Source organism: Vitis riparia, chromosome 12, assembly GCF_004353265.1.
Source record: "Vitis riparia cultivar Riparia Gloire de Montpellier isolate 1030 chromosome 12, EGFV_Vit.rip_1.0, whole genome shotgun sequence".
NCBI classification, from domain to species: Eukaryota; Viridiplantae; Streptophyta; class Magnoliopsida; order Vitales; family Vitaceae; genus Vitis; species Vitis riparia.
The window spans coordinates 18,662,094-18,689,973 of record NC_048442.1 but is presented as its reverse complement, the minus strand read 5'-3'; the positions used below and the strand labels follow the sequence as shown (position 1 = coordinate 18,689,973).

General features: G+C 36.1%; 4 protein-coding genes across 5 annotated transcripts; 1 reads left to right on the top strand and 3 right to left on the bottom strand.

The window, feature by feature from the left end:
* The first annotated feature begins 1,231 nt into the window (after nt 1-1,231).
* On the top strand, nt 1,232-4,980 carry LOC117926934 (E3 ubiquitin-protein ligase RMA1H1-like). Of its 2 annotated transcripts, none has more exons than XM_034846265.1 (2): nt 1,232-1,386; nt 3,953-4,980. In XM_034846265.1, exon 2 carries the CDS (start codon nt 3,999-4,001, stop codon nt 4,779-4,781), a length of 783 nt encoding a protein of 260 aa, XP_034702156.1. In that variant the 5' UTR covers nt 1,232-1,386; nt 3,953-3,998; the 3' UTR covers nt 4,782-4,980. The 2 variants fall into 2 exon arrangements, with proteins under 2 accessions (XP_034702156.1, XP_034702155.1); XM_034846264.1 differs by having other exon boundaries at nt 1,232-1,554.
* A 4,248-nt stretch (nt 4,981-9,228) lies between these two features.
* LOC117925895 (pentatricopeptide repeat-containing protein At2g20710, mitochondrial-like) lies at nt 9,229-11,868 on the bottom strand. The gene is made up of 2 exons (XM_034845006.1): nt 11,472-11,868; nt 9,229-10,644 (listed from the first exon to the last, which is right to left on the bottom strand). The coding sequence occupies exons 1-2, from the start codon at nt 11,733-11,735 to the stop codon at nt 9,409-9,411; spliced, it is 1,500 nt and encodes a 499-aa protein (XP_034700897.1). The 5' UTR covers nt 11,736-11,868; the 3' UTR covers nt 9,229-9,408.
* A 1,286-nt stretch (nt 11,869-13,154) lies between these two features.
* On the bottom strand, nt 13,155-16,036 carry LOC117926686 (pentatricopeptide repeat-containing protein At2g20710, mitochondrial-like). Its single transcript, XM_034845906.1, has 2 exons — nt 15,770-16,036; nt 13,155-14,828 (listed from the first exon to the last, which is right to left on the bottom strand). Exons 1-2 carry the CDS (start codon nt 15,992-15,994, stop codon nt 13,668-13,670), a joined length of 1,386 nt encoding a protein of 461 aa, XP_034701797.1. The 5' UTR covers nt 15,995-16,036; the 3' UTR covers nt 13,155-13,667.
* A 3,389-nt stretch (nt 16,037-19,425) lies between these two features.
* On the bottom strand, nt 19,426-22,441 carry LOC117926685. Its single transcript, XM_034845905.1, has 4 exons — nt 20,572-22,441; nt 20,168-20,428; nt 19,888-20,007; nt 19,426-19,795 (listed from the first exon to the last, which is right to left on the bottom strand). The coding sequence occupies exons 1-4, from the start codon at nt 21,700-21,702 to the stop codon at nt 19,745-19,747; spliced, it is 1,563 nt and encodes a 520-aa protein (XP_034701796.1). The 5' UTR covers nt 21,703-22,441; the 3' UTR covers nt 19,426-19,744.
* Between the last annotated feature and the right edge of the window lie 5,439 nt (nt 22,442-27,880).

Here is a 27,880-nt window from a genome sequence, read left to right as displayed (position 1 = left end):
ATATTTAAAACAATATTACTCTTGAATGATTTTGGTGCATAAATAAAGAATGAGATGCATGAAAGTCCTAGTGCACCAACAACCTTACAAAGATATCTTATGAAGTTTGGGTCTTGAAAAACTCTTCTCTTTGAGGTGATCTTCTTCTTCATGATTTCTTCTTAACTTGATTTGTCTTTATGATTGCCAGAAATCGTCTTGTCTAATCACACTTGAAATATGATCATTAGTTCTAAACCTTGTTTTGTTATCATCAAAATCAAGATTAATCAAACATTAGTTTCACAGATATTTATATTTTTACGTTTTATAATAGTTCATTTAGGCCCAAATACTATATAAGTAAAAATGATTTATAAAAGTTAAAGTTCGTTTATTTTATATATATTTTTAAATTAGCGGGTCAAAACCTACTTTTCCTAAAATGAATTTTTTCATATTTGGTTTTATTATAAAAAATAATAAATAAAATTAAGTATAATTTAAATTAGAAATAAATTTAAGTATTTTTAATAACAGCTCGTTTAGACCCAAATACTATATAAGTAAAAGTAATTTATAAAAATTAAAGTTCGTTTTTTTTTATATATTTTTTTAAATTAGCGGGTCAAAACCTACTTTTCTCAAAATGAATTTTTTCATATTTGGTTTTATTATAAAAAATAATAAATAAAATTAAATATAATTTAAATTAGAAATAAATTTAAGTATTCTTAAATCAATTTTTATAGAGCTAAAATTATTGAAAAGGTTTTGAAATAGAATATAAAAATAATTTATTGATTTTAAATTTATTACATTTTTTCCCCTATGTTTCTTTTTGTTGAATTTTCTCTTAATTTTTTTAAAAACCCAACAACGTGATTAAAATTATGATATTGAAAAAAGCAAACTTGATATTATAAAAATTATATTGAGTAGAAAATCCAAAATTTTATTAACTTTTAATTTAATTTTTTTTGATAATTTTAGAGAAATATCTTAGAATTAAAAATGGGAATTTAATTCGAAAATAGGATTTCTTTTTAATAAATCAAATTACATGAAATTCAACCTTTGTGATAAAAAGTGTTAAAAAAAAAAAAGAAAAAAAGAAAAAAAGAAAAACATGGTTCTGTTAGGAAAATTGACACGTCAGCAGAGGGTATACCGTGGGCAGGAGGAGCAATGTTTATCCAGTTGAGTTGAGGCATGGCCTTTCTTTCTTTCAATCTCTTTATATAAACATGGTTGGACATGGCTTCTTCTCCTTCATTCCCTACCAACCCTCTCCAGCCTTCAACCTCTTCTCTCTACCTTCAGAGGCTTTTCTTTTTCTCTCTCTACACAACCCATTTCATCAATCTTCAATTCGTTCTTCCATCACCAAAGACTCTTCTCCTCTCGGTACCTCTTCTTTTCATGCAACTCTTCCTTTTTCTATGTAGATCTCTCTTCTGCCTGCAATTTTGGATCTGAATGGATGGGTTATTCCTGGAACTGGGTTTCTTTCCTTTCGTGTTTTTTTGAAGTCTGTTTCTGTGATTCTCACGCCTGTTCTCTGTTATAATCGAGGTAGCATCTGTTGTTTAATGGGTCATTAGGATGGTTTTGTTTATTTATTTATGGATTTGATATCCAAAAAATTTTCAATTAGAAGATGGAAATTTTTTTTGGGTTCTGTTTGTTTTGATGGAAAATAATTCCTGAAATTTTTTTTCTGGGATTTGTTTTTTCCCTGTAAAACTCCATATGTTTGACGATATGGGTGTTTTAACGTAAAGAATGGGGGATTTTTTTAGTTTTCTTCCTCTTTGTAAGAAGATTTAAATTCTTTTCTGTAAAAACAGACAGAAGCAGAGTTTCTGCCTTTTTGGAATATCTATATTTGTTGGTTGGCTTCGTTTTGTTTTGTAATGTTTGCTATTTATAATACTTGTCTGGTAGTTCTGATTTATGAGGGTGGTTGTTTGCTGGGAGATTTCAAAGACTGAATCATATTTTCTGAAAACTTAAAAACAGATTTAGATGTCCATTTACTTTGTTCTACAGTTCATCTCAACAACTCTGTGAATTTGTACCAGGCTAGCAATAGGAAACTTGTCTGATCTTGACATATAATTTGCAACCCTGGTTTCAACTTTCAACTTTATGAGTCCTGCAAGCATAGAATCTTGTAGAGATGGTCTGAAGTTCAGATACTTTATTCTTTCTTTGGTTCTTGGTAAAAGCTATTGAATTTAACCCGAAAAATCTCCAAACACACCTCTCAAACTAGTATCCAACATCAGTTGGTTCTGGGTAATTTATGCTTTCTTATGGTTTCCTTTGTCTTTGGTGTTGGTTCTTTGTGTTCTTTGTATTACAGCTTATCGGCTTTCAATTACCTTCTTCAGTAGTTGAAGGTCCATATGGGATTTCGTTATCTTATTGTTATTATTGGACTGAAAAAAAAAAGAAAAAGATTTTGCTTTTTTGATTACTCAAGAATAAAGTAGCATGCTCTAGAATCATCGGGCAGTCAAATATGGGGCTAAGAATTAATGAAGGGTTTGAATACTATCATACTAATTGTAGATCTGTTATTAAATGATTATTATCATTATTAAGGTGGTCACATGGGAATTGTATTTATGCATCTTGTTTTCAGTTTTCTGATTATCATCCCCCCTTTGTTGTTTCATCGTTTTCATAGGCCGAATCGACCGAAATCTTGGTTTCTCAAGCATGTATCCCTCTCATCTCTCTTAGCTCCTTTCTTAGAAAGGATTACAAGAACAAAACAGTATGCAGGTTTGGTAGACCTAGACCTAAGTTTTGATTAGGAGGGGTTTTCAAATTCCTCCTCTTCTTCTAGAAAATAGTTTTCTGCAGAACAGATTTTATTCCCAAAAAAGCAAATCATGCATAGTGGACAAAATCAATGTGTCCAGCTAATGAGTTTTTGTGACAATTAACTCGCCGTAATGAATGATCTTGATGATTTAGTCATCTTTCTTTTAATTCTGGGCTATACATGATCACTGGTTTATTTCTTTCATTAAATTGAGATTTGGCCTTCATTATGCACCCCACACACTGCAACTCGATAAAAATTGATAGTTGGATACGAAGTTGAGAGCACAAGTTTGCATTGAAAGTATCGTGAATTTTGATTTGATGCTTTGATCCATAATTTATGTTTCGCCTAATTCTCACCAACCAGAGAATATTTGCAGGGGAAAAATAGGAGAGAATTTTTCGTTGTCATAATAAGTGCTTTTTTTGTTGGGTTTCTTGAGAATAGCTTTTTCAGACTTAATTTTCTTGGTATTGAAAATTTGATAAATTCCACCAAATTTTCTAGGAGATTAAGAGTTGGATTGTTGTCAATTTCTGTGATAATGATTCCCACAGAAACCTTTCTAGAAGGTAGGGATCGAGTGAATCCCAATCGAAGCTCTTTCGTTGTCCTAGTTTATGTTTGGTCATTTAGATGAGTGTTTATTAGGTAACATATTATTAATCAGAATGAATTATGAAAACTTTCTAGACGAAAGATAGAAAATGATTTTAAGGGCCTACTGCTCTGCAACTTGCCATAATATTAAATTTTTGTGACAAGTTGATTGGAACCAAATGATGGGACCTGTTTATTGATTTAAAGTTACTAAGTGAAGAATGGTCCTAATAGGGACCCTTTTCTTTTATTCTTTTTATGATCAAACCAATTTGGCACTTTTGAAATTGAGTCAAAGAGTTCAAACTTTAGTTGTGTTTGATTGTATGGATAACCACTTGTGATTTGAATTATGCGTGTGTTAAATAATCTGCATCATGGCTGCAGAAATGAAATCTTCTTGAATTGAATTTCCTCTCTAGAAAACCTTTTCTTAATGGTGATCTGCTTATCTTTGCCTTTCATGAAAGATGCCTTTTGAGCCATGATTGTGGAACTTGGAATTTTGACCTTAACTTTTGCTTGTTTCTGCAGATTCTGGCTGCCACGGAAAACTCCCTTGAAAAAGGACCAAAAGGCCATGGAGCAGTACTTTCAAGAGGTCATGCCACAAAATGACTTAAACAAGGAAGATGGGTCTTCTATGGAGAATTGGAAACCTGTCTCTGCCGCAGACAATGGATCAGATAAAAATTCCTATGGTGGTTTTGACTGCAACATCTGCCTAGACTTTGTTCAGGATCCGGTGGTGACTCTCTGTGGTCATCTCTTCTGCTGGCCCTGCATTTACAAATGGCTTTATTTCCAGAGCATTTCTACTGAAAATCCAGACCAGAAAAACCCTCAATGCCCCGTATGCAAAGCTGAAGTTTCAGACACCACCCTCATCCCACTATATGGCCGAGGCCAAACAACAAAACCCTCCAACGCCAAGGCCCCACACCCAGACATCTTCATTCCACGAAGACCTTCTGGTCCCGCTTGTGGGGTCGATGCACCTCTAACACCCACCACAACAGCCAATCCACGGCCTTCTCGGCAACTTTATTATCGCAATTATCGGCACCATTCACAACCATACCATCCTCATCCTAGCAGTTATGCAGAGTCACCAATCCTTAGCCCTGGTGGCATGACAACGACCAGCACATACCATCCCATCATGGGAATGTTTGGAGAAATGGTCTATGCAAGGGTGTTTGGGAACTCGGTTCAAAATTTGTACACTTACCCAAACTCGTATCATCTTGCTGGAAACACAAATCCGAGGATGAGAAGGCATGTAATGCAGGCGGATAAGTCGCTTAGCAGAATCTGTTTTTTCCTATTTTGCTGCATACTTTTGTGTCTTCTTTTGTTCTGAATACCCTGCTCTCATCTTCCCTTCCCATTGTATACTTGTAAAAATTATGGGTCGAGGCAAATGAGCAATGCAAGAATTCAGCCATATGTATTAGACCTTAGAGATGTTGAATCTCCGGCGCTGGCATATATTATACATATATACGTGTGTATATATATATATATATATATATATAATCATGAACCTTGTTTTGAGCTTATGCATTGACAATCTCAACTGAAATGAAATGGCCTGTGCAAGACACGATGCATAAATTATAAATGTAAGTCTTTTATATGTCGGGTTTCTGACTTTCTTCATGAAATGATTACTTTGTCACCTTAAAGGCACCGAAAAATCTGCAGTGCTGATCCGATTATGGCACTTTATCAGTATGGTATGGTATGGTGCCGGGCACCCAGAAGAAAAGTGAAATGGTAGGGCACAGATTTTTCAAAACAGACAATCTCAAGGGTGATGAGGTGGGGTATGGGATAGACCGTCCATATCAAAGCCATCACCATGGCAAGGCAAATGTCTATTAATTTCACTTTCACAGGGTTAGTGATGGGTGGTGGGTGGTTGCTGTTGGGCGGCCAGACGTGGAGGAGAAACTTCCAGGAAGAGGGAATCATCAACTTTTGTCTCTCTCAAGTTCCTTTTGAGGCCTCCAGCTAAGGGCTTGGGATGACGCCAAAAGGGTCATTTTCTCACTGTGAAGAGTCCTCCTCACCTCTCTTTCTTTAGTAACCGATAACTGTTTTAGGCTGGCTGGCTGGCTGCCTACTTGGGAGTGAACACTGCAGCCTTGTAAACATAGAAGGTTTTCTACCCCTTATCCCTTCAGAATCTAGCACTGCAGCCTTGTAAACATAGAAGGTTGGTGCCACATCGGGTGTTTCAAACAGTGACAATTCACCAAAAACAAAGGAAAAGGGTAAAAAAACAAACGATCGAGGTAGCACCCATTTTTTGAAAACATATGGAACAGTAAAAGTTGCTGTTTTCTGAAAACATCCAATTTTCAGGAAAAAACATTTTACTTTTCTTGCAAGTTGTAGTAGACTGTCACGGTTGGCAACTTGAACTTATTCAAGATTTTTTCCCCCAAGTTTGATACATCTCTCCTAGGCTTGGACTACATGACAAACAGACATAAGAACCCAACCTCAACCCAGGCAATTTCTTAGAAGTGTCATCTTAAAAGTTTTGCAGAACTTCATCAAATTCAAATTCACGAGATTGGTGGAAAAAACATGTCACAGTACTAATTCTCGAGCTAAAACTCTTCCTAGAAAAGATGTGGGTATTTCCTTCACATTCACCATTCACATGGGTGGGAAAAAAGATGTCCATGCACAAACTCCAAGCTAGAATTTTCTTCTTCCACTGCAAGAAAAGCATGGTCTTCTTGTTGAAAAGCAATATAAAACTCCCACCAACCATAACATGTGAGATGTTTGAATAAAATTCTTAACATTCTTCAGGAATTTGATTGGATTTGAGGCCTCATCTAGAAGTTTATACGCATAACATGTTAGACTATGGTTTAATAAAATATAAAAACTTTATGGACATATTTCTTCTTATATGGTATGTTTGATATTTCAATGTCTTCATGGCAGAAATTTCCATGTTCTTGGTCAGAAAAATCAGTCCACGTGTTCTTCAAGAGGAATCAACATAATTGAAGATGGCTGCTGGCCTTGATTAAATTGAATTCAAGAGGGAAACTGTGATTTGATTTGCATCTCCAGGAGTCAACAGTCAAGCTTGGAGTTCTTCAACCCATCTATCGGTTTCACCACAAAACCTAAACCTCTTGGTTTCATTCACCCTTCTTTTTGGACTCACAGTCAATTGGTCTGACTTTTGTTAGACAAATGTCAGTCTCCATTAATACCTACTCCCCATTTGTTTGGACTTTAATATAATAAAATCTTAGTTTTCAGCCAATAATATCACTTATTAATCTTTTTATTAAGCCTAGGTCTTGCTTATAAATTAACCTGCTTTTTATTGTTTTGAGCATTAGCCGACCACAAAGGCCTCCAAGTATAATCTTCATAGGTGATCGAGTTCTCTATTGTTTCTTTTCCTACCATTTGTTCCTCTAATGCATGCAGTTGTAGGGACTTACCACACCTACCCCTGTCGACGAGCTGCTCCTTGTTGCTAACTGACATTTCTTCTAAGTTCTTATATGTCCATCTACTTCTAACTACTACATAGATCATTTGACCCATTCGTGTGACTTTGTTTTCTTGACGACCAAACATTCTGCAGATGTGAGTTAAAGGAGAATAGTTTCCTAACATTACATTAGAAGTTGATATTTTTTTTTATTGTATAAATACGTTTTAAAGTTATGAAGATCTATCGAATTTATAACGGACAGTATCCATACAGTAGGAATGATGGAATAGGTTATAATGGTAGCAATTAGAATTGGTTGGTCGTTAAGGAAGATTATTGATGGCCAACCAACAACCAAAAGCGGCGGGGTAGGTGGTTAGTTTATGGTGAACATATTGGTAGATACGGGTCTTTGCTTGCCAGCCCTATATAACTGTTGCAGACTTTATCGTTGATTCAACAATAGGCTTTGAATAATATATCATGGCTGATCCTTAAGGTGCATTCTTCTCTAGGATCATTTCTGTCAGATGAAATATTCTTGTTTTAAGAGATAGTTAATTAAGATTTAGAGACTCATTTACGTAGGAAGATAAATTATTTTAGCTATATCGTTATTATAAACCGGTTGAGGTGATAGCATACTTGTACGAGTCACTCTCATGTGGAATGTTGGAGCCTAAAATGTGAATTGATGCTGCCACCTTTGACTCCTGTGTTGGGTTCCCATTGTGTCTCGCATTAGTATCTTCTTTTTAAACTAAAGTGATAAAGACAGGTGTGCATCTTTTAAGCTTTTATTTAGTTTCTTGATTTCCTTTCTTACGTCCACACGTGGGTTTCAGGGCTTGGAAAATTTACTAATCAACCAAGGACATGACACTTGTTTCTCACGATATACCGAAGAGGTTGCCTCAAAGACCAAACTACATGTTTACCAAGAAAAGAAGAATCCCACCATAGTGGCAATCACCGAATGAGAAATTCTAAGTCATTGAATAAATCTACAAATGAATAGAATATGGACACAAGGTATGAATATACGAGGAGAGTATCGAATCAGATCATACTCAACTCGCATGCAAGACAGGGGCCTAAACTAAGTACATGAAAGGAGAAGATGATTACTGGCAAAGGGAGGAGAGGTCCAAAACTGTTCCACCCGGTTCGTGTACGGAATCTTGGGCACTTCCAGCCCGGCCCCTTGTGTGGTCGGGCGAGAGACAAGACACTGCACTGAGATGGGCTCCTGCAAATAATTCCAACCCTCAGATTAATACAAAATGATAGATCGGATAAAAGTTTCCAACAGTGTATATACTTGGTTTCTTTTAATGGTATAAATTTGCTTTTAAGTCATGACTCTTAGGTTTAAAGTAGATAATATTTATATAAGAGAAGTGAATCGTTATAGATGGTATCACAATTATTTCCCGACCATAACATGGTATGGTCTGTTTACCGATCATAACATGAGAATATCTATTTGTCTTCATAAAGATGTCTGGTTGTCTAACTTTGTATCCATAGGACATGATGAAGGCATATATATTAAATTGAATTTAATACATGCAGTCGTTGTAAAAAGAATGTCTAATCCCACAATCACAATGAAGACGGTATGTTTATATGAAGGGTTATTGTGATATCTTATAGCTAATAACAAAAATAATTCTTGATATTATATATACAATAGACTTCTCTAACCATGTAGACTCACTTTGTGAGATGTATCTACCAGGTTAGAATGGGTCATTATACCTTGCATCCTAAGTCCGCTTACTCCACCGTGGCTGGCAAGGCAAGAATCTTGATGAGATGTGGGAACAGTGCTGGACTCTTATTAGTTTCAATCCTGTTCCCATGACAGCTATTGATTGATCCAACAGGCGCCCATCATGGCACGGCAATCCGCATGGCATCACATTTCGGCTACAAGGACAGGACGGGTGCTATTGTTCGAGCAATCGTCCACGTGCATGCGACCCTTTTACAGATGGGCCTAACCCTGTCTGGCTTACTTGTGACGTGAGAGGCCCAATTAAATGTTCAGCCCATGTGAGCCTTTACCAGATGGGCTTGTCCTTCGTTTGGGCCCACTCATGATGGGTCAGGACACAGTGGGCCGTGCCGTGCCCCTTCACAATGAAAATTGAAGATTTGCGATTCTTCCCATCAAAGCTAGCTACTACTTCACTTGTTTAGGTTGAAAAGGCCAAAAATTGTTGTATGTTAGAAGATTGGTCTAATCCGATTGACTCATCTGGGCCCTCCGTGAGCGTACGGGGGAAGCAGAGGGGTTCATCATAAAGGGATCATAGTGGGGTTTGAATAATAGCTGAAAAAGAATTTCATATTATTTTTATGTGAAGAGAGAAATACAAGCTGGTTAACCTAAAAAGCAGGATACCAGGCCCATCATATTCAATTTATGTTGATTGGCGAATATAGTTGAGAAGAGTCACAGAGGGCAGGGATACAATTAAGAACCTCAGGTAGCTTGGCATATAATTCAGCTGATGCTTTCTTGCTTCAAATCCACAACTCCATCTGTTTCTGCATCTAGATCTTCATGATCCCATAACATTTGAGCAATTGTGTTGGATCCCGGTTCTTCGCTCCTAATATAATTCACCAATCTGTCAGAATCATATGCAGAAACAAGGCTCTGTTCTCTAAGTAACCTTATGAGGTTCTCTGCCTCTTCCACATCACCCTTTCCTTTTAAGTATTCCAAACACGCACTCAAAGTTACAGGGTTTGGTTTCCACCCTCGTGAAGTTGCCAGAAGTGCTTTCGTCAGTGTATCAACTGCCTTTTCCATCTGATTATTTTCATGATATCCAGCTGCCAGAGCATCCCAAGTGACAGCAATAGGCTCCTCCCCCTGTTCTATGGCCCTGCTTACAAGTTGTTCAGCCTTCTCCAAAAGACCCTTCTTACAATATGCACGAATAAGCAAGTTTGGAACCCGGAAATCAAAGAATTTGTTTCCGGATAACCACTCTTCAAAGGTCTTCTCAGCACCATCCATGTCATCCAGCTTCAGTAATGAGCTTACCATAGCAACATAGCCAGTGTTGAAGAATTTCCCAATTGTCTTATACAAATTCCATATCCGATACACTTCAGTTTTGTTTCCCATTGTAGCGTACAGGGTGAGGAGAATTTCATAGCCAAACCTTCTCGATCTACCACTGATAAATTGTTCCGACTTTTTCAGCATTTCCACAGCCTTCTCTTTTAAGTCAGCTTTCAAGTAGCCATTTGCTGCAACAATATATGCATTCCAGTCTGAGTTGACTGCAGGATCAGTTTCCAACTTCATTAGAAGCTTCTCCATACCCTCCATGTCAGAAGTGGCACAATATGCATTCAACCGTATGCAGTATGTGAAACTGTCCAAACCAATGCCATTCTCCTCCATCTCTTGCATTAGGTTGTCTAGCTTCTCATGCTTTCCCAACCGAGAATAGAGGCCTAGCATAACATTGCAAGATAATGTTTTCACAAACCCCATGTCCCTCATCTCCTGCATAATGGCCTCTGCTTTCTCCAATGATTTCTTCTGGGAATAACAGTTTAAAAGAGCACCATAAACCTGGAAGGATCTCAAAGAATTTGGTGTTTCATTAAAATGCTTCTCTGCTTGTTCTAGGCCATGAACCTTTGAGATCAAATCAAGCTGAATAGCAACATCTCCGGGTGATATGTCAAAGTAGAATTTGTCCCTTATCCATTCATATATCTGGTATAAGAATAGTAAACTAAATTCAGGAGGCAGCAGTATGAAGATTATGAAGATAATTTTTATCAATATGAGAATACTTTAAGATGATGATCGTTTTTCAAAAAACTTCACAAAATTTTGCAGTAGTCTGCTTAATTTTGTAATAAAAAACAAATGAATTGTATGTTAAGGCTCTGTTTGGATCTCAGAAGCAATAAGATTAAGGAAAAAAAAAAAAAAAGTTCCAAAAGTTCCAAATACACTGCTTAATTTTGCAATCAAATGCAAATAACTTAAAAGGGTCTGTTTCAAAATGCATAAATGGCCTCCTAATTTCTATAGAATTGTCACTGGGGGAAAAAATGGAGAAAAAATTATTGACTCCCGAACTTGAACTTTTCTTTCCCCCAACAGTTTTTGAGAACCAAACAGAGCCTAAGATGGCTATCAACATCCAAACAGAGAATTTCAAATTCCATTTGAATTCAAAAAGAAAAATGAAACAACATTCTTACTATCTAATTGAGATTAAGATATTGATTATTTTCAAACATATAATTGATTAACAGACTGAAATAATATCTCACTCTATTCTATAGATTGAATTTCTATGCACGTACGCTTAGCATTTCAACAAATGAGTGTTCCAAGTCAGAAAATTTTCATTGAAATGTAACCATTTTAAAACGAAAAAACAAAAAAAAAGTGAAACAAAGCATTCAAGAAGCTAAAGAGGTTAACTGAAATCAAGAAATGAAGCCGAGACGCAAAACAGAGGCATGAAACAAAATCCAGAAAAGAGGTGAAATTGAAAGCAAAGAGAAGAGTAGTAATAAAGTGGAAACCTCAAGAGCGTGGTTATATCGTTTGAAAGTTCTGAGTTTCCTTATCAATCTATGGAGGTCTTGCTGCTTGATGCTTCCTCCTTCTTTCCTCCATTGTTCCAGGGCCGGAACGATGGAAACCCTGAGGTCTATGGCCGGTGAAATCCTACTCTGAAGAGACTCTTTTGGAGCATTAGATGTTAGGGTTTCAGTGGAGTAAGGCAAAACCCTGACAACCCTAGAAATGGAACTCGTATTGACTGCACATCTGCGAATGATTTGCATCGTCACGGAGAGGATTGAACGAAATCAAATCCCTAACGTTACACAGAAATTAGGGTTGATGGTTAGTCATGGGCTTGGGCTCAGCCTTCGTTAGGAAATGTTGCAGATCTTGGCCCAACCCAACTAATTCATAGCTCAAATTTTCAACTTTTACAAAATTGGAAATCAAAGTCCCAATATAATTTTGTAAGAATGTGAATCATTGGATTTTAAAATTTAAATTATTGATCAAAAAAAAGAAAAAAGAGACATGTCATCATTTTTTAAATAAATTAAGAATATATAATAAAATATGAATTTCCCATCACTATATTAATAAAGTTTTTTCGTTTATCTTTTTCTTAAAATAAAATTTGGAAAGACCTTAATATCGAAAGAATGAATTAAGCCTTAAAAAATAATAATAAAAAAATAAAAAAAATATTAACATTAAGAAAATTAAATTAAAATAATAATAATAATAATAATAATAATAATAAAAAGAATGAATTAAGCCTTAAAAAACATTTAAAAAAAATTAAGATAATAAATTCATGAAAAATAAAAAATAAAGGCATAGTCCAAACCAAGTTGAGTTTGAATTGAAAAAACATAATTCAAACTTGATCCAAATATAAAAAATGATTGTCCAAAACCTATCTAAACATCAAAGTTAGATTTACATTAAGTCATGCCAACCCGAATATTATGATTCGAGAACGATGAATCATGCTTAGAGAAATGGGTTTTATACCATTCTCATATTCATATTTATCTAATCACTCTATACACTCATCGACTTATACATCTATTTTAAAACATTAATTCTATTAACACATCCATAAAAAATTTTTCAAGATGTCTTAAATATATCGTAATTATTCTCTTTCACATCTATCTTCCTTTTCCTTCTTCTTGTAAGCTTTCTTCCCCAAGGTAAAATGCTTTCTCCAAAACTTATTTATTAACAAAAAGATATTAAAAAAAATTCAAAACTAATTCCAACAATTTTTTTTCCCAAATGCACATGATAATATTATGTTTGTAACGCACAAATATATTTTAAGACTTTTGATTTATATAAATTTTGATAATTAAAAAACCATTGGGAATAGTTTAGAAGTGAGAATTTTAAAAAGGTGGAAAAAAATGTTTTTTTTTTTTGAAAAAAGGATTTATGATATTAAAAGTCTATTTAACAATGATTTTAGGAAGCATTTTTACTCATAATGCTTGAAAAGTAAAAAAATTTTAAGTGTAAGAAAGATTAAAAAAACATTTTACAATCACTACTAAAGGGACTCTAAAACCTATTAGGCCCGACATAAAAAGTATGTCGCAAAGTCCAAACAACATATTTTAATCATCTCATCAAAAGTCATTTTTGTCCAAAGAAAACTCTTAACTAAAAAATATAGCATTGCCTAGAAAATTTTGATGAAATCAATAGCTGAGTTCATAAAACCTAACTAGTTTTTCCATTTGAGTAACATTGTTTAATTGAAACCGACAAATACCAATGGAGAGGGGAACCGCTGAAGTTACAGCCAGATGCAGAAGGCATAGTGTTAGTAATGGGGAGATCGATAATAGTTTTGTTGAAGTTCAACGAAGAAAATCTCAATTGTGTGGACAGTAACTGATGACACTAACCTCATCAGGTCTGACAAAAATAGCAGACTGCAACAGTGAATGGGCTTCATGGTTGGGGGGCTAAAGCTTTCTTCCTTCAATGATAACTCTCCTTTTTCAAGGTTACAGAAAAATGGCATTGATGAGCAACTGGCTGATCTCTGAAGTTGTTCACTGATGACAGAATGGAAAATGAAGGTCCCTTTTACTTAAAACCTTTAAAGCTTAGACCTGTAAGGACTTCTGTTTGCTATAAACTTTGGCATATTTAAAGGATCTGCTTCTCTTTCCTCATCAGCAGTAAAACTAACCGTTTTCATCTTATGAAGAGATTGCAGAGACAGATTTTTCACCTGCAGCAGAAGTCCAAAGTAACCTGTGATGGATATCCCCATTGGGAATCCCTAAGTTCTTGCATAACGTTGCGATTTCTTCGATCTCTTCCAAGTTTCCTTGCCCTTCCAAGTACTCTATACAGGCATCCAAAATGATAGAATCTGGCCTCCACCCTTTCCTTCCTACTGATATTGCTTTCTTCAACATTTCCACTGCCTTAGGCATTTGCTTATCCTCCACATAACCTTTAGCTAAGATGTTCCAAGTACTGGCATAAGGCATTCTTTCTTCTATAACCTTATTTACAAGGGATTCTGCCTTGTCAAAGAGGCACCTCTTGCAATAAGCACTGAGAAGCCTATTCAGTACCCGAAAGTCATACATGGTGCATTCACACTCCCACTCCTGAAAGATTTTCTCAGCCCCCTCAATGTCATCCAGTTTCGTCAGACAAGTGATCATACAGGAGTATGCTTCTGGGTATTCATATGATGGCTTGTATAGATTCCAAACTCTGTAGAGCTCTTGCTTGTGGCCAGTGCGTGCATAGAGAGAAAGGAGAAACTTGAAAGCAGAAAGCCTTTCTAGATGGGGCGTGTTGTTCTCTATCTTCTTTAACATTTCCAAGGCCTTGTCAATCAACCCAACTTTCAGATACCCACTTGCTGCAACTGAATATATGTTCCAATCAACAGAAATGTGGGGATCCTCTTCCATCCGATTCAATAACTTTTCCATTGCAGAAATATCAGATGCCGCAACATAAGCAACCATAAGATTGCTTACTGTGAATGCATCACATGGAATTGCCTTCCTTTGCATTTCTTGAATCAATGCCTCAATCTTGCCATGATTTCCAGTTTGAGAGTAAAGGTTGATCAACATATTGTAAGGAAAAGATGATGTTGCAAAATCCATCTCTCTCATTTTCTGCATAGTGGCTTCTGCTTTCTCCACAGATTTCTCTCGCACATAGCCACTGAGAAGAGCACCATACACACGGGAAGTTTTTAAATTATTTGGGATATTATTAAAGTAACTCTCTGCCTGCTCTCGTCCATGAACCATGGAGATCAAACCCAATCTGATTGCTGCATCACTCGGAGTTAATGTGAAATACCGACGGTCAGTCATCCACTGAGATATCTGAATAGCATAATAACAGAAGACAAGGGTTAGAAAACCAGTGGTATGACCAAAAAGATGGAAGAAGTTGGGATTCGACCTAGTCATTAATATCCAGTTCATATGGTTTCAACTTTCAACCACAACATATCATAGGCATTAAATGTTATCGTATGGCATGCAATGCTTATCATGTGTTAGTGCATAATAAGATATGCCTAATATGCAATCTGCACCGCCTATGCAACCTGTGCAGCCATACCAGTGATATGAATCACTCCACACAAGATCAGCACCACATCACATGTATGATATCCTGTATTTTAAGTTTTTTTCAACTATGCTTGGAGTAATGTGCTATTTTGGTACAAAACTCTCAATTCATCCATCCTGTCGCATTGCCTATGCTGCCAAAGGCTTCTACCACTCAGTGTAATGACTTATGAACAAGCATACTACTCAAGGGTCATTACCACTGTATCAGCCACTAGTGGGATTACAAAATTAAGAAATATATACAAATAATTACAGTAGGTTGTCTTAACAAAAGATCAGAAATGCACATAGCTGAGCAATTATTCCAGTCATCGGGTGAGAACAGATAAATTAAAATTTTCAATTCAACTAATTGAGACCCAAGAAGAAACTAATTTCATAACTCAAACCACACACGTACAATCTCCAAATTTTTCCCAATTTATATTGACCCCATTGAGCATATATACCGAGAAGGACCCCCCCAAAAAAGGGTTTAGTCCCCGAGAAAATATGAGAAAAGGAAGCAACAGAGCTTAATACCAAAAACCAAAACGAAAAATTTTTAGGTGCCAAAAAATCTGTGGGATTTCTGGGTAGGACAGAATTTCTTAGGGGCTTTAGACATTTAGCCACATTCCGTTTTCCTGAATTTTGTCGGGAACCAAATAAAGGGATAAGAAAGAAAGAGAGAGAAAATGAGTGACCTCTAGGGCATGATGGAAGCGTCTGAAATCTTTCATGATCCGAACAAGTGATTGGAGTTGGGGTTTGCTGACTGTTTGGCCTTCTTCTATCCATTGATTGAGGAGTGGTGAAATCGAAGCCTTAGGGTCTCGAACAGCCTGAATTCTATCGTATAGAGACGAGATTTGGATTTCAGCCGGAAGCTTAGAATGTCGAGGACGACCCAGAAAGGGAACCACCTTCATGATTGTCTCTTTGTAAAACCCTTATCTCAGTAGGGTTTAACTATAGTACTCGTGTTTCATAAAACTGAAAACCCAATACAATTTGGGTTATTTGATTAAAAGGCCTCTCTAAACCCCATTTTTTAAATTTAACCTTCCGCCCCTTTTTTTTGGCATCCAACAAAAATAATGCTCTCGTTATATTCTTGAAAAATAACCATTTTTTTTTAAACCAAAATGTAAATACTTGAAATAAAAAATAATATTTATATTAAAAATAAGTAACTTTTTCAAAAAAAAAAAAAAAAAACATGAGATGGGTTAGATTTCCAGGGATTATTTCATCATTTTTAACCAAATATTTCATACAAAGTTTTATGTTGTAATTTATTATGGAAGAGAAAATTTATTATCATATTAACAAAATAAGAATTATTTATTATTTAATTATTTAATAGAATGTATATAAAAATAGTAATGGTACTTAGGGTATCGACTTTTTTTAATATTTTATTTAAACAAAAAAGAAAAAATTCAAAGTAACACTTCTACTTTAATATTTGGAAGCTACAATAATCTCGAAACATTCACTTTGTTTATTTTCCATTCTATCATATAAAACATATTCCTTTGTGAAACGGGTTTGAGTACATATATGTTGACAGATTGAAAGATTGATCGCGTCTATCAATTCCTCTTGTGTTCACCATGAGCACTTGGGTGAATACACTATAAGGGTAGCGTATGCACATTTCCTAATAGCAATTGTTTTTAGGAGAGTTGATAGCGCCTGAGGTCCTACAAGGGGTATTGTGGGGGGAGATTGTTAGCAGATCGAAGGATTGACTGCACCCATCAACTCTCTTTGTGTTCATCGTGAACGCTTGGGTGAATACTTTATATGTATGAATAGAAATCGGTTCTATCATGATTTCATTGCTTTGTACCATAGTCTTACTCATTTATATTATAAATAAATGTCATTATTTTATATATTGGTTTTATCTCATTCAACGATATCAATCTTATTACTTTGAACCTTTGTCTTATCTTATCATAAATTGGTCTAATTTATTTATGTCTTGATTTCATTTTCTGTAACATAATCACTTTTTTTTTTTCGTCTTTGTCGATCAGTTCAAATTTTATCATACATTTCTCCAGTGGGTATTTATCTAATTTTTATTCAAATTTCATTCATTATTTTTGCATTGGAATCTTAATAGGTTTTGTCTTTAAGAATACATAAGCTTATAATCCCCTTAGAATACAGTCTATACCGTTACAACAAGAGTTACAAATCGGTAGTCACACAACAGCAGAGCCATTCCACCGCTCAGTTTATCCCCGGACTGGGTCCGGACGGCGGTATCGGCACACCCTTGGGAAGCATGGCGGCGAGCTCCCTTAACTTCTGCTGCTGTTCCTCAGTTCTATAGCGCCCTACCTCGACCCCAGACAGCGGACGAGCCTGCAATGACGGCATAAGAGAGAGCACCATTGCCAGCACTAGTAAGAAACACATCAAGTTTCTGCACTGATAGAAGTACCCCATTTTTGGACTGCTACTGCTACGAGTTTGTTGGTAAGTAGAAAGGTTTATATAGGAATCCATGAACTTAAAACAAACACTAATATTTTTTTATGGGGGCATGAAGGGTGGGCCGGCCGGCTTGTGAACTGGGATTTGGAATGGAAGTAAAATGATTTAATATTGGAATTGAATGTCAAAGTACAGGTGGTATTTCGTTGGATGAAGGCTATGAAGCTGCCGGCAATGTGATGTAAGACTTTTACTTATCTTAATTAAAGAAAATGTTAGCCGTATTCCGACCGGCCGAGGTATATAATCTTGATCCTCTCTGGTGGAATTGGTTGGCAAGTTAATTATGGATTGAATCCGAAATTGGATTCGACTAAATCTGGGAGGGTAGAGGGTCGCCATCTTAAGGTAATGGGAGGGAGACCATTGGTTGGGGAAAGGTTGACAGGGCTCGATTTTTGGTTGATGATGTAATCACAGGCTACCAAGAAACTTGTTTATTTTTGTTTACCCAATATCAATGAAGGGGTAAGAAGTATGACCTCCTAGCGAGGCAAATGATTCGCGTCTTCGGGAGCACCCCGACGTACAGACCCTATGATGTGTAAAGTATCTCAAAGCTCGAGGTGGGTATAATCATCAGGATATGACTAAGAGAGATTAGGTGGCAAATTAAGGTCCATGTACTGATGTACCAATTGAAGAAAGGGAAATACAAGCGTTGAGGTGTGGGCATGAGTCACGAGTCATGACCCAAAAAAGTAACTTTGAGATTAGAAAAAACAAGTCAATTGAAAAAGAAGTTTAAAAAGCAGGAAATAATGAGACAAGTCATAGTATCACTTGCAAAAGTTGGAAATCAATCATATCTCAACCACGTCAATAATAAAACCACCATACCATACCCACAGAAAGGCAAGAGAAAAAACCGATATGCCAAGGGATGGAAGTTGAAAATATGACAAGCCTGCAAGACAAAAGTCTTCACAAGCAAAGAGTGAATGCAAATCTTGCAAATTTAAAAAAGATAAAAAGAGGCCAAAAAAGTCAAGGGAGGGGAGAGGCAACTCATTCAACCTCTTGAGCATTCAATCTCCTATGCATAAATCCTTGCCCCTAATATGTAAACCCTTCATACCTATTCATCTTGGGAATAACAGTTAGAACTGGCTTCCCTTTTCTACAAAGAACTTTAGCTTCTGCAATTAAGATGTGTGTTTTCCAAGTTTCTGTCGAGAAATTTTTTCTTTTGCTCTTCAAATTTTCAGACTTTTCTAGGATAGAAATGAAATTTGTTAATATGTAAATTTTCCTCATGGAATTGAAGAGCCTGAGTCTGAAAGCAAGGGAAATACAGAGCAAATTTGAGAGAATAAACTCAAGTAAATTAAGATTAAGAGAACTGAAAAAGAGTAATAAGTTCGTTGACAAGATTAGTCGTTGAGAAAAACACACTAATCTTAATTTTTATTTCAGTGAAGAATTTTTTGTGGTGGCCTCTGATGTTTTACCCCAACTCATCATCAAAGCTCCGCCCTGTTCATGTTCATACCTTTATTTCTGCTCTTCCTTTACGGACAAATTAGTTATTTATTTATATATATTTAACTTTTTTTGATTCATCATAAATTATAAATTCCACTTCCTTATTTGGGTAATTTTTAGAATACATGATAAAAAAGAACACACTTCCATTTTATACGGGTCTTAGGCGTGCAGTCTCAACTCGCAGCCACTCCTCAACTGTCATGCCTCGGGACTAATCATTTGTTGATACATGAGTGAATGACAAAGGCCAGTGCGGTCTCCGCACCTTCTAACAACATGTCATCAAATTTCAGTGCATGACATTTCTTTTGTTGGCTCGTGGATGATGATTTGAAAATTACAAAAGCAAACACAAAATATGAACACTAAAGTGTGAGATACAATGTGAACTCTTCTAAGTGTGAGTAAATCTACTATCAACCACCAATTCATTTACAGAGCAGACATCTTCAGTAGTATACATCCCTGTTAGTGAACAGGTATATACAGAGTGATCCATTGAGGAGCTATCCACATCTACAAAGGTAATATGCCTCATTGCCCCCTACTTCTGCCTATGATATTCATCAAATTTTGCTTACCTCTACAACGGGTTCCAAACAATTGGTACAAGGTTGATCTACGTGCTACCATCTGGATCGAATTCACTTGCAAGTTTCGGAGGATCTTGGTGCATGGCTCTATTCATCAGCACTATAAAAATGCAACAACTTTAGCGATGACACCTTTTCCTACAGCCAAGAAAATTGAAAATAAGGATTCATATTCCTGATTTTTGTCATCACTTGAAAAAATGCAAGTTGTCAAACAGATATCTTGCAACCTGAACGGTTTCTCCAGACTGGGAAGGGAAATTGAAACCCGTTGAGCAATGCTTCAGCTCTTCAGGATTTTTCATCCAAGCTCGGTGTGCATCACTCACTTTTATTTTATATTTGAACATCTGATAAAATGATAAATGAAAAAGATGGAAAATGATACTACAGAAAAGTGTATAAATAGGAAAATCTTAATGAAGGGAAAAAAAAGAGAGGATAAACTAATGCTATGAAGAATAAATTAAACAAACAAATGAAAGAGAAAGTGTTCTTTAGGGGACAAACCTCAGAAAGCGGGATGTTTGGTATCTCCAGTTCATCTTCAATCATTATGCCAGTGCCCTGGCATTCTGGGCAGAATACCGAGCAAATCTGCAGAGTTGTAGGTTTTATCACACCATCCTTTCCTTTTCCGTTACACTTGGATCCACTCTTTCTCCTAGAACTCCGTCGCAGTTTAGGACAAACCAACTGATTTGTAAAAATTTCAAACTCACAAAGAAGTATCCAGTGTATAAGGCAGGAAGTATGGAACACATGAAATGCCTGTACAATGAACAAATTATACAATCTTATGAAGTTCAAGTCTAGTGGAATACCAAGCAATAGTGCAAAAGAAATTAAGAAACATATCAAGTTAGAGAAAATTAGCCGAGTATATCCAATGAAAGTTGCTTAGAGACTGTTACCCCATAAACATTTCTACTACTGCAAACAAGTTTCCCTGTCTTCATATTCATGAGTGTTGCCACATCTTTCCCTGGGAGCATCTTGTGCTGACAGATATCACACATTCTTTCTGCTGCCACGCGCTGTTGGCGCCTCAATTCTCGCCTTATAGTCTTGCTTGATATGAATCTTGTATCCAAAAGTTGATCATCATATCGATCTAACAACAGCCTTGGACTGGGACTGTTTGATATTAGAGAATCTTCCCCAGATGAATCATATTGATTACTCAAAGACTCACTAATATCTTCTGGATCAGAAAATGACTTCTTTCTTTTCCTTCCACTTCCCTCTGTAGGACTAGATGACAACATGGAAATCACATCATCAAACAAACCCTTTCTACCCAGATTGTAATGATAATTGAAAGTGACAACAGCAAAGTCATGGTCTGGCACCATGACCGTTTCCCCATCACCAGGCTCCTCTTTCCCAAACCACTCACACCATATTTTACTAATCCCCTTTGAAACCCCATCCTTCTCAAAAAACCTTGCAGCAATTTGGCCAAAACCTATGAACCTCACTTCTAACTCAGTAACTTCATCTTTAATCATAACACCAGGAATCATCATATCACAATTTCTGCCACCATTATTCAAACTTTCATTATAGAAACTGACATCACAATCTGAATTCTTGTTGGAATGTTGCTCAACATCTCTATTATTACTTTGACTCAAATCATCACCATGACAGACAATAGCAAGATTGTTATCATTCTTGTGTGTACCTAACAACCTAGTAGGATTACCATTTGCTATCGATAGATGCTTATCATTCTCTGATGAGTTATCAAAGAAAAGAACACCATCATTGAAAGGCCATGGGTGCGATTTAAGGAGAGTAACCTTAGCAGCAGCATACCTTTCAGAATGTAAATTTCCCTTTAAGTGATCATACAGCACTGACTCGCTATAACATGGAGCAAGACACAACGTACAGAAGAATATAAACCGTTTACCATCTTCCCGAAGCTCCACATATGGGTGCCCTTGCATTCTGACATTGCGAAGAGTTGTTCTTGCAGCTTGCTCTCTCAAACTTGAAGCACTTGTCTTCAGAAACCCTGATTCTGTCCTTCTCGCCATTCACACTTTCCTAACTTGAGCTCAAGAGAGTCGATATTCTTCAATTTGAGGATCCAAAAGCGTAGAAAATTTCAACAACCATATGCAAACTTAGCAAACTCGAAATCCATAAGCACATCCTAGCAACGCTATAACTCGTTTCACGAGCTTAATTCAACACAAGATCAACAAATCTGAATTCAGGTTTGAATCCAAAACGCATAAAACTCGTGAAGATCTAATTCCATCTTTTCCGCCATTCAAATTTTCCCGCCGAAACTTCAAATTTCAAATTCAACGGTCGGTTGAACTCCTTCAAGATCCACAAACCAAAGAGCTTTCAAGAAGCATAAATTACACCCTAGAAAAACCAAACATCACCATAACTTCCCAGAAACCCTAGAATTCAAATCTCGAGGCCAGTTCACCACAAATCCCTAGAAATGATTCTTGAAAGCAAGAAATTCTCAGAATCTCCACAGATCTTGACTCGAATTCTTCGAAATTAAAACCAAAGAAACGGAGATAGAAACCCCGGGGAAAGACGCTTAGAAAGCCCTAAACTTACAACTTCGTTGCGTACTTCGTATACAGCTTCCCGGAACACGTATTGTTCGTCGATTCGCACAGAAAGCCCCCGAAACCCTAGCCACAGCGCCATGCGAATGTGACTCTTCCATTGCCATCTCCATTGGCTGCAAATTCTGGAGAGGGAAAATTTTTAGAGAGAGAAAGTAGAGAGAGGAGGGAACGACCTTTTAACTGAAATTTACGTGCTGATTGGTTTTCTAATTAAGCAAGAATACTATTACCAAGGCTCTTTCTATTCCTTCCACGGTGGATCCAGACAGCTCCGTGTACGAAACAGTTTTGGGTAATTAAAAAGTATGGAAAGCATGAATGTATTGTAGATTGCGGAGCATGGTAATAAAGTGGCCCTATCAGTTTTCAACCGTGAGATATAGGAGGTAGCCATGATCAGCAGCACATGATCTGTGTAGCAAGCTACTAAGATAGGATATGGGAAATAGAGAAATGGGAAGATCCGGATCTCGGAAAAATGGATACCGGATATGGTGGGTGCAGATAAGCATCAGCCATCATGCGTTGAGTTTGTCTTGCGGTTATTAGGTGATAAGCTGCCACCTGTCTTTGTCCTTATACTGAAGAAAAAACATAAAAAAATAAAATAAAATAAAGAAACTTAAAATGATAAATTTAAATCTAAGTCTCACTAAGGTTTTATGAGACTTTACCAAAGCAATAATAGTAATAGATAAAAACCTTAATATTATTCATCATCAATTCCTCGCCTATAAGACGATTATTCCTTATCTAAAATTATTAAGAGGATATTTGGTAAATTAATTTAATGATTTAATATTAATTAATAATTTAATTTAAGTGATTAAGTAGATTAACTATATTTAATAAAATAACTTAATATTCTAACTTAAAGTTAAAAATAACTTCAAGTAATAAGTTAAAATAGTTAACTTATTTTTTATTTCAAATCTTTTTTACCTCATTTGTTCATAGACAAAATATTTTCAAAATTATGATTCCACATTTATAACTTAATTTTTATAATAAATAATTTATGGTTATTTTATGTATATACAATTAAAGATGAAAATATTGGTGGTTCGATTTTATGGAAATATTGAAAATGTTGGATGGAAATTTGGAAAAAATATTAGTGAGATGAAAATTCATCAAAAACTCATAGAACTATTAAGGAAAACTGCAAAAAATGATAAATTTACTTACAAGTAATATAATATGCACTCATAAGAAATATAAAGCTTCAAAGTGTGAAGTGAATACTAATCTCAAGTAAATATCTAATTTCATTAAATGTCTAACACTTGTTACAAATTATATTATAATGATTTCTTTTAGTATCAAAATGAGGATCGATGTGGTTCCACAACTCTTGAGGATGACGAAAATCCATCTTGATGAAGACAATATTGGTACCATGACATGAAGTTTGCATACTATTGATTATAATTGTAAACATGTCGTGCATAAGTCTCTTGACTCCTCTTGCCTATTGCTTCTCTATGGATGAGAAACATTGAGTTCACCCATGTGCTTGCTTTAACTTGTCCTTGTATTTGATATGGGACGTCGTATGACATTTATGTAGGAGAATAGTTAAATATGCCATAGTCATCATTAGTTGAACTTAAACTCATCCTATAATCAAAAGGAGGTAATTAACCATAATTCATCATGTAAAGAGGATAAATGTGAACCTCATTTGGTGAGTTACCATGTAGAGTCTATACTTATAAAGTCAAAACTAGAAGAGGAGTCCTCATCACATGTTGTCATCCTTTGTTGTCTCCTCCCTTTATGTGGTTTTCTTATAACTTTAATGTCGAGGCTAGGCCTTTTAGAGCCATGGTTTTCATCTTATATGCAATGTGTGAAACCAACTTCATTAGTGAATGAGCTCAATGGATGTTGACTTTGGTTTTGTTGCCCAACATTCCCTCTATCATTATTACCCTCACTTCCATTGTCACCTCCCTCTCCTCGTGAACCATCATAATAGAAACTAGAAGCACCAACACCACTACTTTGTCCAACACTCATAGAGTTAATATGAACATGAGAAGGATTTGTTGATCGTTCCATTTCTTACTTAGATGAATCTATTGTATTTATACTGAAACTCTCACTGTGAACTTCTTTAATCAACACTTTTTCAACATCAACTCTTGAATCATAAACATGCATGGCAATTTGTGAGTTAGAATTTTCGTTATTATCATCTAAGTATACGAGTCTAACCTATTGGAACAACTGGTTATCATCTTCTTCTCCATGGTTGGTTAAAATGTCTAATAGATCAAGGAAATCTATTTTTGCAACTTTATCATTCTTAGTCTCCATATCTCATAATTTTAGTTTCATGTTATAATAACAAAAAACTAATTATTGAAGCTTAGGGTAGGTGGGATGATTCTATTGTTTAGTGTAGATCAAAATAATGTACTCCAATTTTTTCCTACATGCCGAAGATGATGTGGTTTGCGATAAAACTTTGATGGCCAACCTCCTCAATGTAAGAGTTTCATTACCATACATAAACCACCATTAAGCTAGAAATAAAGAAATGACATGAATACATGTATTAGAACATGAATGATGATGAAAGAATTGTGGTGTTAGTATTCAAATCTTGTTTTTTCACAAAAATTACTCACTGAAAACCATTCTTGTCCTTGAAGTGATAGCAACTTGATCTGTAAACCCTTTCTTAGCATCTCGAAATTGTACGATCTATGTATTCAATGCAGCAACATCGAACATTTAATAAATATGAAAATAAAATGACTAATGAAATTGTAATATGAATGAATCTACAATCTAACATTGTCAAAGTTACCTCATTTCCAAATTGTTTAAAGGCTTTTGGACTAGGTTCTAATTTAGAAAATACATCATGAACAACTTGAAGTAGTTCAAGTTACAACTAACTCCATCTTTTTATTGGAACCTGGACTGAGATAGTAGGCTACAAAAGTTAAATATAGTTAGAATTTTGAGAAGAAAGTTAATATCATTCAAAATCAAAATATTATTATAGATTTATTGATAGCAATTAATAATTGAATAATAAATGAAATTATCTGTTGTATGAAGTAGATGACAAAATGTTTCATCCTAATGTTTGGTAATAATATCTAAAACCTATGAAGTACCCTTTAAAAGGTTGAGATTCTCTTTCATCATGAGAATCAACTCGCACACAAAGGGGATCATTGGAGCAACTTCTAAATCCATGATTCAAAGAACCATGTATAGTGGCTCATAAAGTTTTGAACACAATTGTCACTAGTTCCCAATAAGTGTGGTTGAATATTCTTTGTTCCACTTCTTTTCTTATTACTGTACGACTGAGTTTGTTTTCTGCCCATGCATCACTTGTGAATAATTTCTTCAAATCCACCATCTTTCTTAATAATTATCTAGGATAATGTGGTTTGTGGCGAATCATATTACCCTTGAACATACTATGTCTCCACCATAGATCTTTCTCATATGTGCAAGTGTGGAATTCCGGATTTATGGATGATTGTAGGATGAAATTAGAAGATATAACAGGCTATAATTAGAGATTTGCTAGCTGTAAATAGTTGTAGATTATTTTCTATAGATAGAAGATAGTTTCCTCTCTTGTGGGATCTGACAGAGCTTTTTAAGGAATTACCAGGCTGTTGGTAATCTCCTATTTCCCTATAAATGTATATTTCTGCAGAGTAAATAATATGAAAGAAAATTCTCACAATTATCTTCATGGTATCAGAGCAATTCCGCCTGGACCTATCACTTCTTTCTCGGTTTTAATTCAGAACCAAGTTTTCTGGGTGCAAACCAATCTTCTTCTTCATCCCAACTCGTTACTTCTTTAAGTTTTGGTTTTTTTGAGTCTAGTCTCTCATAGGTATTACTTTTCCCTATGGCCTCGGAAACCAGCAGCAGTGTTACGGGAACCATGTTTGGCCAGGAACTCGTGAGCAATGGTGGTGCAGAAGGTTCATCATTCCTCATTACTCGGCACAAGTTAACTGGCCACAATTACCATCAATGGGCGAAGGCAATTCTGATGTTTATCACAGGCAGAGGTAAGGATGAGTACCTTTTCAGCACTACTGAACCGCCTAAGAAGGATGATAAAAGATTCAAGGTTTGGAACACCGAAAACAATCTGGTTATGTCTTGGCTGATCAATGCAATGGACACAGAAATAGGTCAAAATTTTTTGTTTTATGATACTGCACATGAAATCTGGATGGCAGCAAAGGAAACATACTCTGATAGTGACAATACTGCTGATCTATTTGACATCAAGGGAGCCCTACATGATCTAAGGCAAGGTGAGATGACTGTGACTCACTACTATAACACTCTTAGTCGTTTTTGGCAACAATTGGATGTGTTTGAGACCATGGATTGGGAGTGCCCAGGAGATGCTAGTCGATACAAAAGGATTATTGAAAAAGAAAGGGTCTTTAAGTTCCTATTGGGATTAGACAAATCCCTAGATGAAGTAAGAGGGAGAATCCTTGGAACCAAGCCTCTCCCTACTATTCGAGAAGCTTTCTCAGAGGTTAGAAGAGAAGAAAGCAGGAAGAAGCTGATGATGGGAACAAGGCCATTCTCCAATGTTCAGGAAGGATCAACACTCATCTCCCAAGGCTCCATAAACATTCAAGAAGGAACTGCCCTTGTTTCCTGAGGATCTACCTATGATGCAAGGCAGAAGAAAGGAAGACCATGGTGTGATCATTGCCGCAGACCAGGTCACACCAAAGAAACATGTTGGAAAATACATGGGAAGCCCACTGACTGGAAGTCAAATAAGGAGAAGGAGGCACGAGCATTTGTGGCAGATCCTGAAGGGAAAGAAAGAAGTACCAATGATTCTGCTCTCTTTAGCAAAGAACAAGTGGATTGGCTGCAAAAGATGTTTAGCCAAGGATCATCCACTAACCCCGTTATCTCAACCGGATCCGCTGCTCAGAGAGGTAACTTCCTAACTGCTTTACACACAAAAACTGAAGATTCATCAGGTTGGATCATCGATTCAGGTGCCTCCGACCACATGACAGGTGATATATCAGTACTCCATGATTGTAGCCCCTGCCATGAGAATTACAAAGTAAGAATTGCTGATGGCTCTCTTTCCACCGTGACTGGTATTGGAAGAGTGATTATTTCCGAGACCCTAACTCTTAATCAAGTTCTTTTGGTTCCCAAGCTCTCATGCAATTTACTATCAATCAGCAAGCTTACCCGAGACCGAAATTGTGTGGCTAAATTCTCTTCCTCTCATTGTTTGTTTCAGGATTTGGCTTCGGGGATGATGATTGGCAATGCTAAGGAAAGCAAAGGACTCTACTGGTTTAGGGTAGCTGGAAAACAAGACTCTCAAGCACATCATGTATCTTTCTCTACTCCTGATCCTAGGTTAAACCTGTCTTTAGATTCAAATAAAGAAAGTACCATCATGTTGCTGCATTATCGCCTAGGACACCCAAATTTTATGTACTTATCAAAGATGTTTCCAACACTATTTAAAAACAAAAATCCCAAACTTTTCCAATGTGAGATTTGCCAATTTTCTAAGCATTGTCGTAACTCTTATCCATCCCAAAATTACAAACCATCAAAACCTTTCTCC

Coding starts and splice junctions, on each gene's coding strand:
- LOC117926685 (XM_034845905.1), bottom strand. CDS start 21,702: ATGGCGAGAAGGACAGAATCAGGGTTTCTGAAGACAAGTGCTTCAAGT. Junction 20,008..20,167: donor CAAACATCCCGCTTTCTGAG/GTTTGTCCCCTA, acceptor TCATTTTATCAG/ATGTTCAAATATAAAATAAA. Junction 19,796..19,887: donor AGTCTGGAGAAACCGTTCAG/GTTGCAAGATAT, acceptor TCTTGGCTGTAG/GAAAAGGTGTCATCGCTAAA.
- LOC117925895 (XM_034845006.1), bottom strand. CDS start 11,735: ATGCAAATCATTCGCAGATGTGCAGTCAATACGAGTTCCATTTCTAGG. Junction 10,645..11,471: donor GATATAACCACGCTCTTGAG/GTTTCCACTTTA, acceptor TTCTTATACCAG/ATATATGAATGGATAAGGGA.
- LOC117926686 (XM_034845906.1), bottom strand. CDS start 15,994: ATGAAGGTGGTTCCCTTTCTGGGTCGTCCTCGACATTCTAAGCTTCCG. Junction 14,829..15,769: donor GCTTCCATCATGCCCTAGAG/GTCACTCATTTT, acceptor TATGCTATTCAG/ATATCTCAGTGGATGACTGA.
- LOC117926934 (XM_034846265.1), top strand. CDS start 3,999: ATGGAGCAGTACTTTCAAGAGGTCATGCCACAAAATGACTTAAACAAG.